Source organism: Pantherophis guttatus, chromosome 3, assembly GCF_059756535.1.
Source record: "Pantherophis guttatus breed Tessera chromosome 3, ASM5975653v1, whole genome shotgun sequence".
In the NCBI taxonomy this organism is placed as follows: domain Eukaryota; kingdom Metazoa; phylum Chordata; class Lepidosauria; order Squamata; family Colubridae; genus Pantherophis; species Pantherophis guttatus.
Window position 1 is genome coordinate 48,209,030 of NC_142065.1, and position 12,524 is coordinate 48,221,553.

The following is a 12,524-nucleotide window of genomic DNA, read 5'->3' on the forward strand; positions in this document are numbered from 1 at the left end:
AAAACACACACAAAACCCTATCAAATTTGCTAGTTTGTAGGAGGTAGAATTTTGTGTTTTCCTTTTTTATTTCTCAGTCTGAGAAAGAAATGTAATGATTCATCTGCTTTGACTCTTCTTGCTTCCACATAGAGACAGTTGCTTTCCCATCATGTTATTCTTTAAGAACCGAACAAGTAGGACCTCATTTTACAAAGAATGAGCCAATCCCTTTGATCTTTTCAACAATGTATTTAAATTGCTACATTTTTATTAAAGTATCAAAAGTGTACATTTCTCAATATATCTGTACATTTTGCATATAAAAACACCATTGTACAACAAACATCCTTCCCCCACACAATAGCTTACAAATGTGATATTATTTTCACCAGTTATGAAACTAGGTCCCGCTCAACAGTCCAGCTCAAGTTTTGCAAACATCTTTGAAAAGAGGCAGAAAAGACACACACTCACAACCCATAGGCAGTTTCTAGTACACAGTTCTTCAGCACTAGTTGTATCTGACTTAGAATCCGAAGGCAACAAAGAGCACACATCAATTCACAGCTTTTACATGCACAAGTTACACAACAGATTGTGTCCAAATTTGGTTGTCTTAATGTGGGGGGAAAAAACCCTTAATACTAGATTCAATGCCAAGTGTAACACATGGTATTTGGTAACCTTTTCTGTTTCTCTATTAATTCTTCAAGGATAGTAGGAAAGAAAAACAAAAGAGATGGAATAACAGTTTGGTTTTTACAGAACACTTCGGTGGTAATGAAAGACTAAGGGGTACCATCAATTTACCTGTAATCAGAGTTGCTTTCAGCACACCAACCCAATTACTGGCATTTGGGAAACTCTAAATAGTGGCAAGGAGCACAGCAAAACAAACATTTGTTTCAAGCTATCTTACAGTTCCCACTTCTATTGGGTTTTACAATATTAGAGAAGGAACATAGGCAGACTTTGAACAGCAATTTGTCTTGAGAGGGGAAAGCTACAGTGCAGAAAATGTTCCCCTTTGTGCCACCAAATATTGCACAAGTCTGCTAACGGAGTGGCAGCACTATTTTTTTTTAAGCTTTTTTAGCTCATAGGGGACTTTAGTGCTTTACAACCTTTGTAATAACTGAACATAAGCTCTGGCCTACATACAAGAGCTTTACATAATAAATTGGAAAAAATCAGATGGACAATTGTAGCGGCTAACATTTCAATGTTGGAAAATTGGGGGTACAACTAAGTGTCTCTATGCAACCATTGAAATGAACCAAAATTTCACAAGGTGACTAACCATGTCCCTTGTAGAACTCTTTATCTCAATAGGAGTTGCTCAGGAAGAGAACACCCCAGCAAATTCATGCCTTTTCAAAAAGTAAAAGTAAAAAGGAATTGTAATGTGTTCTTTTTAGAAAAAGCAAAAATCTTCACACCCCATAAAAGATATGCCATTGTAGATTTTAGATTGCCTACTCTAACCTCTGACTATTCAAGGATATTTTTGGAATTATTTGAGCAGTTTTCAGGAGAAAAATAGTCATTTTGCAAATAGGAAATAACTCTTCATCTGGGTGCCCAAATTTTAGGATTCTTATTGCACAGTATCTGATAACTCAATTCAAACAGGCCAGGGAAGAGCTCTGGAGAAGCAAATAAAGAAAACCAAGCCGATTATGTGTTCTGAAGACTTAAAAAAAAGTTAAGTGCCCACACAATTATTGGCAGCATTGTCAGGAATTTTACAAGATTGTATTAAAGGCAGTGGAATAGACAAAACTGTGGTGAAATCATGCTTTCAGTAGATACAGTTCATAGTGGCCTGGCCATTGAACCTTTGTTGAAAAGGAGTTAACTGTTAAAAGTAACTAGCCAGCCAGTTACAGATCATATCCTAGAACCTTTTAATCAACAAAATTCCATATACAGAAACCACACGTTCAGGCACCAATAGGGATTTTACATGAGCATGAAATTTAGGATCAAGTGCAGAAAGAAATTGGGTTTTTGTGCAAAATTATGGGCAGATTTTTAGCAACCCATCACCCACTGGACAAAAAAGAAAGTTGCTGTTGTGACTGGGTATCTAGATAAAATGTTTATGCCATAAAAAGACAAAACTGTTGCTGAAAATTGGAACATGATATAAAGTTGGTGATGTAGTGGCTTGTCAGTATAACCAATTGAAAAGGAACATTTTATGGAAAAAAGCGCCACGGCTAGAATGAAGTCATACCATTGTGATCCACCTCCACAGTTCTGCACTTACTACCATCCTGACCTGTAGATTCACAGTTGTAGTAGCATTTACCCCATTATTTCTCACTGTTTAAAAGTGCTAAGCCCTGCCCAGCCCCTGTACTTTTATTTTTAACCCTGCATTTCCCAAACAGGCAGGTCAACATTCCAGAATTGTCAATCCAATGCTAATTAGGTAGATATTGGCTTTTTTTTTAATAAACTTGCAAGCCTGCAGACAGCTTTTAAAAGGCACCTTTGCACCACTCGACAAAAGAGTAGTACCTGCTACTAAATTTCAATTTGGATTTCCTTTTTTTTAAAAAAAAAATATAAATAGCTCTTCATTTTCTAAAAAAATACATCCTCAAGTTGAGGTATACAGTAGCCCATGTCTTGGCAAAGTAAGGATAAGGAGTGCTTAGCTGGAGACGGTCATCATGTAGCTTTTGGAAGGGCTAGTGCGCCCCAGCATCATTTGATTTTTGCAGGTGAGCATCCCGTAGGAGCTCACAGGTGCCGCCGATGCTTCATACAGAACGCAGATGGAACCATCCTCCCCTATTCGGTAAGATACTTCATAAGGGTCTACCCAGAGTGTGAGCTCACTGGGCAAGAGCTGGTAGAGTTGCTGAAGGCTGAGTCCAATCTGGCGAGCTGCTTTGCTGATGATAGGGTCCATTTTATGGTTGATACGGATGCAGCGGTAGCCAGACCCTTTGAACGGTTTCTCGGGGAACCAGTGATGTTTGTAATGCTCTGCAAAGGAACAAGAAAAATATCACAAATGGTAAGAGATCACTGGAGATAAAGGACAAACAAAAAATAGAATACATTTTAGAATGTATTCTACATTCTACACAAAGAAACATTCAACTAAAATTGGTGGCATTTTTTAAAAAGTAGAGGCTCCCATCATGAGTTTTGGGTCTGATCTAATCAAACTCTCATTTTTTTTCCAAGCAATATATTAAAGTTCTAGAATTGGAAAATCGTAAGGATGGAAGGAATCTTAGAGTTCATCTGGTAGAATCCCTTTACAATGTAGGATGCACTGGGATATCTCTGATAGATGACCCAGTCTCTGATCTCCAGGTCCCTCTTTCTTTTATAGAATGACAGCACAATGAAGAGTTAAATTGTTGGTTGAGAAAAAAAAGTCATTTCCAATAAGAACTGTAAAATAATCCCTACACAACAAACAAATAAAAGCAATTTATCTAAACCATGGCAATAAAAAGCCTTTTTAACTCAAATAACAAAAACTCCAAAGCCTGGGGGGAGTCCAAAAGATTTAAACTAAATGCATTATCCATAGCATTTCAGTAATTACTGAAATCTCCTTAGCAGACAATGCAATTAGTATATAGCCAGAGCAACCTCCTCCACACTTCAAGTATATAGCTCTATCCCATAATAAATGTGGTTATAAAGCCTTTCTGAGTATATTTTATACTTAATAGCACACTAGTGTAACCAGATGAAGAGAGCCCTGTAACCTGAAACTAGTTGCAATCTTAAGTAGCATGCCTGAAATTCTGCACTTTTTCCCTGACATGGAAGTCAGGCCTGGTGAACGCAATTGTGCTTTTAAAGGAGCTGTGGGGGAACCTTTCAGATATGATTTAAGATTAGAGCAGTAATAATAATTCCATTCTTATTCCAGGGCTTCAAATATTTTTCTCCCTTTTGTTTTGCTGAGACTGATGTCTCTGCAAAGTCACTTCCCAATGAATTATGAAAGCTAGTTTCCTTGTTCTATCTAGTTTGATCTAGTAAAAATCTAGTTTCCTTGGTCACCAGAACAAAGGACACTTTTTTCCAGTCTAATTTAGGACACAATTTTTCAATCCCAGGGCTGCAGTGCAGCAATCCCCAATGTGGTGCCTCTAGAAGCACTGGATTATAGCTTATTCTCATAATGTTGGGCAAAAACAGATTTGTAAAAGCAGATTATAGTTGCGGGGTGAGGGAACTTGTCACTAATCTGGGTTAGACATATGTTTGCTATCCAGGAGTAGCTATTACAGGAAAATATATTCTAAAGAATGTATTTTTTTTTAAAAAAAATCTCCAACTAAAGGGCATATTACAAATAAAGGACAGGCAAATACTGAATGCTGAAAGTAAGTATTTTGTGTGATAGAAAATTCACAGATGAGACTAATTAAACTAAAGATGGGAAGAAAGTAAAGAAGAAAGAAGAAAATAAACGGTCCGGTGAATATCCCACTTTTTTTTAGGGACAGAAAAGTTAAGCTTGATTCCCCAGACTTGGTCAAAGATCGCTAGGATACACTTCAAGGAGGCGCCGTCTCTCACCTGTAAGCGCCTCTTCAAGAGCCTCACTGAAAACCTGAAGTTGCTGTTCACTAACGCAGCCGCGGGTGCGGAATAAGCTGGACACAAAGCCTACGGCGGCGGCGATCTCCGGTACCATATCCGCCCGGCTGTTGTTAACGTAGCTTCCATTCCAGCGCTGGCTTTGGCTCATGTCTGGCTTCGTATAAAGTTAGCTCGGTGCCCTGAAGGCTCCGCAGTGCTTAGAGAAAGGGGACAAACACCGAAACGATGAAGTAATTGGCCGGTCCGGCAGTTCGTGGCTGACCCGGCTGCGGTAGAAGCGACTGCTTAACGATGGGTTTTGAGAAGGCTTCTCTCACGTCCGCCACTCGCCTTCCATTTGACATGCTCCCACTACAAACAGGACTCTTAATAATCTTGGAAAGTGCAGCCGTCACTAGATGGCTCGCTTCTGATTGGCTGAGCTTTCCTTGATATGCTAATAGTAGGTGACCTCAGCAGGGTGGAAGTAGTGACGCGAGTACTGGGAAAGTCACGCCTTGAGAACATGGTCAAAGCAGCTGGAGGGGGGAAGGGAAGGAAAAATCGCCTGGTTTGGGGCTATTAATAGGGCTTTGCCTAGCAGGGGAGAAATTGTATCTTGTCGGAAGCGCCCTAGTTTAACAGTTCGACAAATAATTACTGCAGCTACTTATTATCAAAAGACCACAGGGAAATCAGGACTTTGTCAACGGTTCCGTATTCCCAAACTGAAACACATTAAAGGTATATCGTCTGTCTGTTCGCCCATTTTACAAAGACTCGTTTCTTTGTAAAATAAAATGGGATGGATCTCACAGCAGCTTGTGCTGGAATACATCTGTTAATTTTTAAGATAGCAATATAGTCTGCTCTTGTGTTTGTTGTGATAGGTTAAGGCTACTGCTACTCAAGAAATTATTCAGATTCATGTGTGGGAATAAGGTTAGTTAGGCTGTCCTTTTTAAAAGAAGAAGTTGTCTGGGGAGATGCTTTTAATTTAAATTGTATTCACGCCTTTGTTTCTTTGGAACATTGTAGCATGAATTAAACTAGATGTGAATGACAAATAAGCAATTTTGAATCTGTAAAAGATTGAAGCTGAGGTTACAATTGAATGGTATATGTTTAAAACTCTACACTGGAAATGTTGCTTAGCTCAACAAGTTGAGCACAGATACAAAACATAATCCAGAATTCAAGTCAAAAGGCATAAAGGCCTGATGATAAACAGCTTTATGTTTTTGTTTGTTTCACTCAACTTCTCCCCCCTGGAACTCAAAGTATAAAGTTGTTGCCTACCCTCATTATATAATAACACTATAATGGAAGTTCCACTGAGAATAATGGTTAGAACATAGAATAATAGAGTTGAAAGGACCTTGGAGATCTTCTAGTCCAACCCCTTACTGAAACAGGAAATCCTATACCATTCTGGAAAATGGCTGTCCAGTCTCTTATTGAAAACTTCCAGTGATGGAGCACCCACAACTTCTGGAAGCAAGTTGCTCCATTGATTTAATTGTTCTCACTGTCAGGAAATTTCTCCTTAGTTCTAAAGATTAAACATCTCTCTTTAATAATCTTCCATCCCTTACTTCTTGTCCTGCTCTCAGGTGCTTTTGGAGAATAAATCAAACCTCTCTTCTCTGCGATACCCCTTCAAGTGCTGGAAGACTATCATATCATCTCTAGTCCTTCTCTTTGTTAGACTAGACATACTTAGTTCCCTCAATTTTTCATCATGGTTTAATCACCATCCCCCTTATCATCTTTGTTGCTCTTCTCTGCACTCTTTCTAGGGTCTCAGTATCTTTTTTGTATTGTGGTGACCAGAACTGGATGCAGTATTCCAAGTATAATCTCATCATCTCATAAAGTGGTAATATCACTTCATGTGATCATGAGACTATCCCTCTGTTGATGCTAGCAATAACCAGCAAGCTCCACAGATGATTGGTCAATCTGGACATTCATCTTTTAACTCTTCCTCTAAAAATGTTAATTTCAACTAGAATTCCAAATATTACATTCATGAATTAACATATCCCACTCTGATTAAGTGTTAGACATTTGTGGTGTTATTTACACTTTCATACCTGTCCTGTCTTTTTCTAATACTTCACTGGTCTTGTCAAAATTTATTTTTTTAAATCTATATATACAATTAGCATTTTGAATATTTCTCACAGACACTTTTTAAATAAAAGCTCAACAATTCTATCAAGATGCTAAATACTTTCAATGTGCTGTTCAAGTACAATTAAATATCTCCATCTTTTTGCAGGTCAGACTATATTCATTTTTACTAAGAGTCTGCATTTGTTTTTATGAACATCCTTTGTCTATCAAGTCAAACTATAAATAGACACAATAACAGCACAGCCATGTATTGTGAAATCCTGAACAGCTTCTTCCAGATTATCAAATAGGAACAGAATATGGCATGCAGTGTCATTCTTTAGGTGTCTGCTCAGTAGTAAGCACCTTGCATTTAAAAATAGTAACTCCTGGATACATAGAGTATTTCAGCTTTCTTATGATTCTGTTTCTTATCTTGATTTCTTTCTGGCCTATTTGCCACCTCATCCTAAAATTTATGAGAACGCAACTGTTTTAGTCTTGAACAGACATCATGGAAACTTTCAGTATTAGAAGTAACTGGATTTAGAACTAAAAGTTTGTATTTTTAGACCTCTGGGTGACAGTTTGACTGCTGGATTTGTACTGGTGCCACGCTAATAAAAAATGGTATGGATTTAGTATATTTATTGCAATGGAGCACTTGAAACAAGGGCAAAAGGAGACAGCAAGATACTATGAACTATGTGGGAATTGCTCTTACCAAGAAACTATGCAGAATGGCCACATATAAACTACAAAGGAAGTACAGATATACATGTCTCTTGAGGCCATTTTTAATCATTTTCTTTTTATTTCTTCCAACCCAATGAACTGTTGGAAATATATTATATAAAGGGGGGGGGTTGAGATGCTGTCCATTTGTTTGTCTTTTGGCAAAACAAGTCTCTGAAAACTGAACAGCAGGGAGCCAAGGTTGCTGTAGGCGGAAAACACCAGCAAAAGAAAGATTGAGTTTAAAATGGGTCATATTGAGCCAGGAGTTGTGAAGGAGGAAAATGAGGAAAGCACCATAATGAACCATACTAAAATACAAGTGTGGCAGTTCATCTATCATAGAATCTAGCAATCAACTAATATTACACTAATATAACACATTTTCAAGTAATAATTCAGAACAAGTAGTTTCAAAAGAGTTTTTGGTAAAACTCTTTCTCTTAAAGGAATTAAAAACACTTTGTGCATACAATAATGTTGATTGCAGATGAGAAAAAAATATCCATGCTAGTCAGTTACAGATCATCCTCATTAAACATAGTGCAAATGGAAAGCCCTAGTTTTCCTTCCTCTCTTCATCATCTGCATCACTGAATTGGAGGTATTAACCCTATTTTTCATGATAACTAGTTTTGTCTCTAGGCTTTGCAACAAACCAAAGCATTAAATTCATTTAATGGCTTTTTATTTTAAATTGTAGCCCTCTCAGGAGGAGTTCCTGTAAGCAATTACAATGAAGACACTGACAGTCATCAGTTGAGGCGCCTTTGTTATTTAGGTTACATTTCTACCAGCAATACCTACAATTGGTCCTTGAGGTAATAGTATGAGTCAGATATTATTATTGTAGTGTGACTTTACCCTAAAATGTTGCGACTGATTGGTTGAGCTTCCTTAGCTTGTACTGTAATGCATAGATTCAATTTTTTAGCTTGTGCCACCAAAATTCTAATTCCATCCATGCAAGTCTCAATTGCTCTTACATTTTCTTGCATATTTAGTAGCAGCATACTATACTTAAAACGCATTCCCACCTCAACATTTTGTTTTATAAACCTATTTCCTCAATATGCCTATAAAAACCTGCAGAATGTTTTCAATTGATACAATGTTATTTGATTCTCCTGTCTTTTTTCCCCTTGCCTTTTATTATACATACTACAAATGTATTTTTGCAAAAGCTGTAATGTGGGTCAAATTTTAGACTGCCATAAAGGTTTCCCTCCCCCCCAGTACCAATAGAGAGTTTCATACTACATTTTTTAAGCTTTAAGATAAATAGATATAGAAAAGGGTCATAATTTAAACCAACATGAAAGTGATGCAAGAATATAAATTTCATTGACCAGTTAAAATGATAAGAAGTCTAACTGGATAATTGCTTATTTTTTGTTTTATCTGTGAAAATATGCTTTGTTTTCTAAAGGGGGAATTCTATGGCAAGATATGCTAACCCCTATATAGTAATGTGGGAGTAAATTCCAATAAATTCAAAGGGGCTTTTCTTTGATAGGCCTGCATCAGGTGATACATTTGCACAACGATGCTATTTACTGAAATGATGAGGAATTCTGATGTAAAGGGGAACACTTTTTAACATAATTATTTTTAAAAAGAACTTGCTTCTAGTTGGAAATTCTTGGACTGAACTGTGGTTTAAATTTTTTTGCCTTTCCCCCCATCAACCATTACCCACTTTTCTTCCTTCCTTAAAAATGTAAAAATATGAGTTTACCTCAACAAATAAAACTGGCTCTGAAACCGGTCCTGTGGGGGGAAGGGAGGATAGGAGAGTCTCTGCAACTGAGTTCATGCTTGTAATTGTGTATATGTTTACCAGCCAGACCAGGTTTAAGGCTGGCTTAACTGGAATCATTTATGAGCATCAAAAATATTATCTGGCCTTCAAAACTGAGGTCAGAACACAATGACAATGAATCAAGTCATCAAGCTACAGAAAGTAGAAGTCAAACAATGGTAAAAAAATATATTACAGAGATTCTGCCTGCATATTCAGGCTTCATTGCCTAAAAACTTTTAAAACAGATCAAATTCTTACCAGTTGTGTTTGTGTACCTATGTGTTGGTCACTGTCTTATCCGAAAAGATAATTTACAAAATTTATAGAACAGATCTAGACATGTTTCATTAATCTATTTCTAGATAAGCGTATATAGATCATAATCTCATACCGTGTTTCCCTGAAAATAAGACCCTGTCTTATAATTTATTGAACCCTGAAATATGCACTTGGCCTTATTGCCATGAGCTCAAAAGCCCAATTGGGTTTATTATCAGGGGATGTCTTATATTGGGGAAAACAGGGTATATACGATCAAAGCTTGGCTGAGGGGAAGCAATACCCTTCAACAAGCTGAAGGAACTCATCAAGATGGATTGTTAGATTCCACATACTTCTAGTAAACATTCTTGAGATTGTCAGGAAGAAAAGATTTTACTTGATGCCTGAAATTAAATAGAGTTTGGTACTACAGTTTAATAATTCTGGTTTGTATTTTGCTATTTTTTTTTATCGTAGTATAGGTCATCCTATGGACTTTGAATAAGCAGAATAGGAAGACCGTTGATCCTTTTGAACTTTGGTATTGGAGAAGACTCCTGAGAATACCATAGAAAGCCAAGAAAACAAAACAACAAATCATTAAACAAATCAACCCTGAGTTCTCAATTGAGGCCCAAATGATCAGTCTCAAATTACCCTACTTATGCAAAGACTTATTCCTCTGGGAATGCTCTAATGCTGGAAAGGTGAAAGGAAAAAGAAGAGGATGACCAGCAGAAGATGGACGGACTTAATTATAGTGGTGATGAATGCACCATTGAAAGACATGAAAGACCTAGTTAAGGTCAGATTGTTATGGAGAAAATTTACCTATGCGGTTGCTAAGTCTTGATACTGACTTGATCATATATTCAGTAATATATCAGCTGATCACAACAATTATAATGCTGGGTTTTTTTTTTATTAAATTACTTTGATTTTTTTTAAAAGCAGCCCAATAAACAGAAATTAAACTGATGAAACTTGTCCCTTGATATTTTTTTCTCCATCCTAAAATGGGCAAAGAATCGTCTCCTTTATTTCCTTGTGTCAGGCTTCAAACAGAGGTGCAAATGAAGAATCTATGAAGTAAGAGAAAGGAAAAATACAATCCTAGTGAGAGTTTTCAAAAAGAACTGGTAGAAGAGTAGAAAAAGGACAGCTGGCTTTTGGGTGGGAGGGTTGTTGCTCATGTTTGTGTTTTAAACAGAACTTGTTTTGATCCCTCCAACCAGGATAAGTCTGTTCATTGTACTCTAATAAAAACGAGGTCAAAAAAGTAATAGATAGAGATGACAGGGCTGTCCTAGATTACTGCTTCAGCAATAATAAGAGCTTGTCAACAGCTCAAGCTTTCATAATATATGACTTCTACTTTTTCAACATGTACAGTGTACTGATTCTGCCTTAAAGACATTTGGTGATACTGGTTTTAGAGCAATCGTCATTCAAATTATGAATTGGTGACATGAGAGAAGGGCAGATGTTCCTGTCTTTAAAATGGGAAAATAGGAGGATGAGGGAAACTATAGAGAAGTTGGTTGACACTAGTACCCTGTTTCCCTGAAAATAAGACATCCCCTGATAATAAGCCCAATCATGCTTTTGAGCGCATGCACTAAAATAAGGGGGGGCTGAACGCCACCACATGTTTATTGGACCCGTGTCCCTCCTGGTTGGTGCTGGCTTCCCGGGAGGTTACACGAGGCTGGCTCCAGGGAATTATCAACGTTTCTTTGAGTGAGGGTGTCCTGCCGGCCGCCTTGAAAGAGGCGGTGGTGAGGCCTCTCCTCAAGAAGCCATCCCTGGATCCGGCTGTTTTGGCTAACTATCGTCCAGTCTCCAACCTTCGCTTTATTGCGAAGGTTGTTGAGAGTGTGGTGGCGCAACAGCTTCCACAGTACCTGGATGAAGCTGTCTATTTGGATCCGCTCCAGTCCGGCTTCAGACCTGGGTACAGCACGGAAACGGCATTGGTCACGTTGGTGGATGATCTCTGGAGGGCTCGGGATAGGGGTTACTCCTCTATCCTGGTCCTGTTAGACCTCTCAGCGGCTTTTGATACCATCGACCATGGTATCATGTTGCACCGGCTGGAGGGACTGGGAGTGGGGGGCACTATTTTGCGGTGGTTCTCCTCCTATCTCTCCGACCCGTCGCAATCCGTGTTGACAGGGGGGCAGCGGTCGACCCCAAGGCGCCTTGTTTGTGGGGTGCCACAAGGGTCGGTCCTCTCGCCCCTCCTGTTCAACATTTATGTGAAGCCGCTGGGTGAGATCATCCGTGGTTTTGGGGTGGAGTTCCATCAGTACGCTGATGATACTCAGCTGTACATCTCCACCCCAAACCATCCCAACGATGCCTTGGAAGTGATGTCCCAGTGCCTGGAGGCCGTGTGGGTCTGGATGGGGAGAAACAGGCTTCGACTCAACCCTTCCAAGACCGAGTGGCTGTGGCTGCTGGCGTCCCGATATAGCCAGCTGACGCCATCGCTGGTTATTGGGGGCGAATCATTGGCCCCCACAGAAAGGGCCCGCAACTTGGGTGTCCTCCTGGACGCACGGCTGTCTTTAGAAGGGCATATGACGGCCGTGGCCAGGGGGGCTTTTTATCAGGTCCGCCTGATACGCCAGTTCGCCCCTTTCTGGATCGGGACTCCCTACGCACAGTCACTCAAGCACTCGTCACCTCTCGTCTGGACTATTGTAACGCTCTCTACATAGGGCTCCCCTTGGGGTACACCCGGAGGCTCCAACTGGTGCAGAATGTGGCCGCGCAGGGGATTATGGGAGCGACTGGGCGCTCCCATGTGACTCCTCTCCTGCGCGAGCTGCATTGGCTTCCGGTGGACTTCCGGGTGCGCTTCAAGGTGTTGGTGATCACCTTTAAAGCGCTCCATGGCTTAGGGCCAGGGTACTTACGGGACCGCCTTCTGCCACCAATAGCCTCCCACCGGCCAGTTCGCTCCCACAGAGAGGGCCTCTTCAGGGTGCCGTCGGCTAGACAATGCCGGCTGGCGACCCCCAGGAGGAGAGCCTTCTCTGTGGTGGCACGTACC

At 39.6% G+C, this 12,524-nt stretch overlaps 1 protein-coding gene and 1 long non-coding RNA gene across 3 annotated transcripts; one reads left to right on the forward strand and one right to left on the reverse strand.

The window, feature by feature from the left end:
- Window positions 1-218: 218 nt before the first annotated feature.
- BTG2 (BTG anti-proliferation factor 2) lies at window positions 219-4,959 on the reverse strand. The gene is made up of 2 exons (XM_034414531.3): window positions 4,546-4,959; window positions 219-2,982 (listed from the first exon to the last, which is right to left on the reverse strand). Exons 1-2 carry the CDS (start codon window positions 4,715-4,717, stop codon window positions 2,645-2,647), a joined length of 510 nt encoding a protein of 169 aa, XP_034270422.1. The 5' UTR covers window positions 4,718-4,959; the 3' UTR covers window positions 219-2,644.
- A 97-nt stretch (window positions 4,960-5,056) lies between these two features.
- On the forward strand, window positions 5,057-10,442 carry LOC117663926 (uncharacterized). 2 transcript variants are annotated; one of them, XR_004590877.3, is made up of 3 exons: window positions 5,057-5,292; window positions 8,105-8,222; window positions 9,944-10,442. It is a non-coding gene; the product is annotated as an uncharacterized LOC117663926 (long non-coding RNA). The 2 variants fall into 2 exon arrangements; XR_004590876.3 differs by having other exon boundaries at window positions 5,058-5,292; window positions 9,949-10,442.
- The last annotated feature ends 2,082 nt before the right edge of the window (window positions 10,443-12,524 follow it).

What these genes read in the sequence shown, in the direction of transcription:
- BTG2 (XM_034414531.3), bottom strand. Translation starts at nt 4,717, where the DNA reads ATGAGCCAAAGCCAGCGCTGGAATGGAAGCTACGTTAACAACAGCCGG. An exon ending in TCTTGAAGAGGCGCTTACAG is followed by an intron (nt 2,983 to 4,545) that starts GTGAGAGACGGC and finishes GTTCCTTTGCAG; the next exon opens with AGCATTACAAACATCACTGG.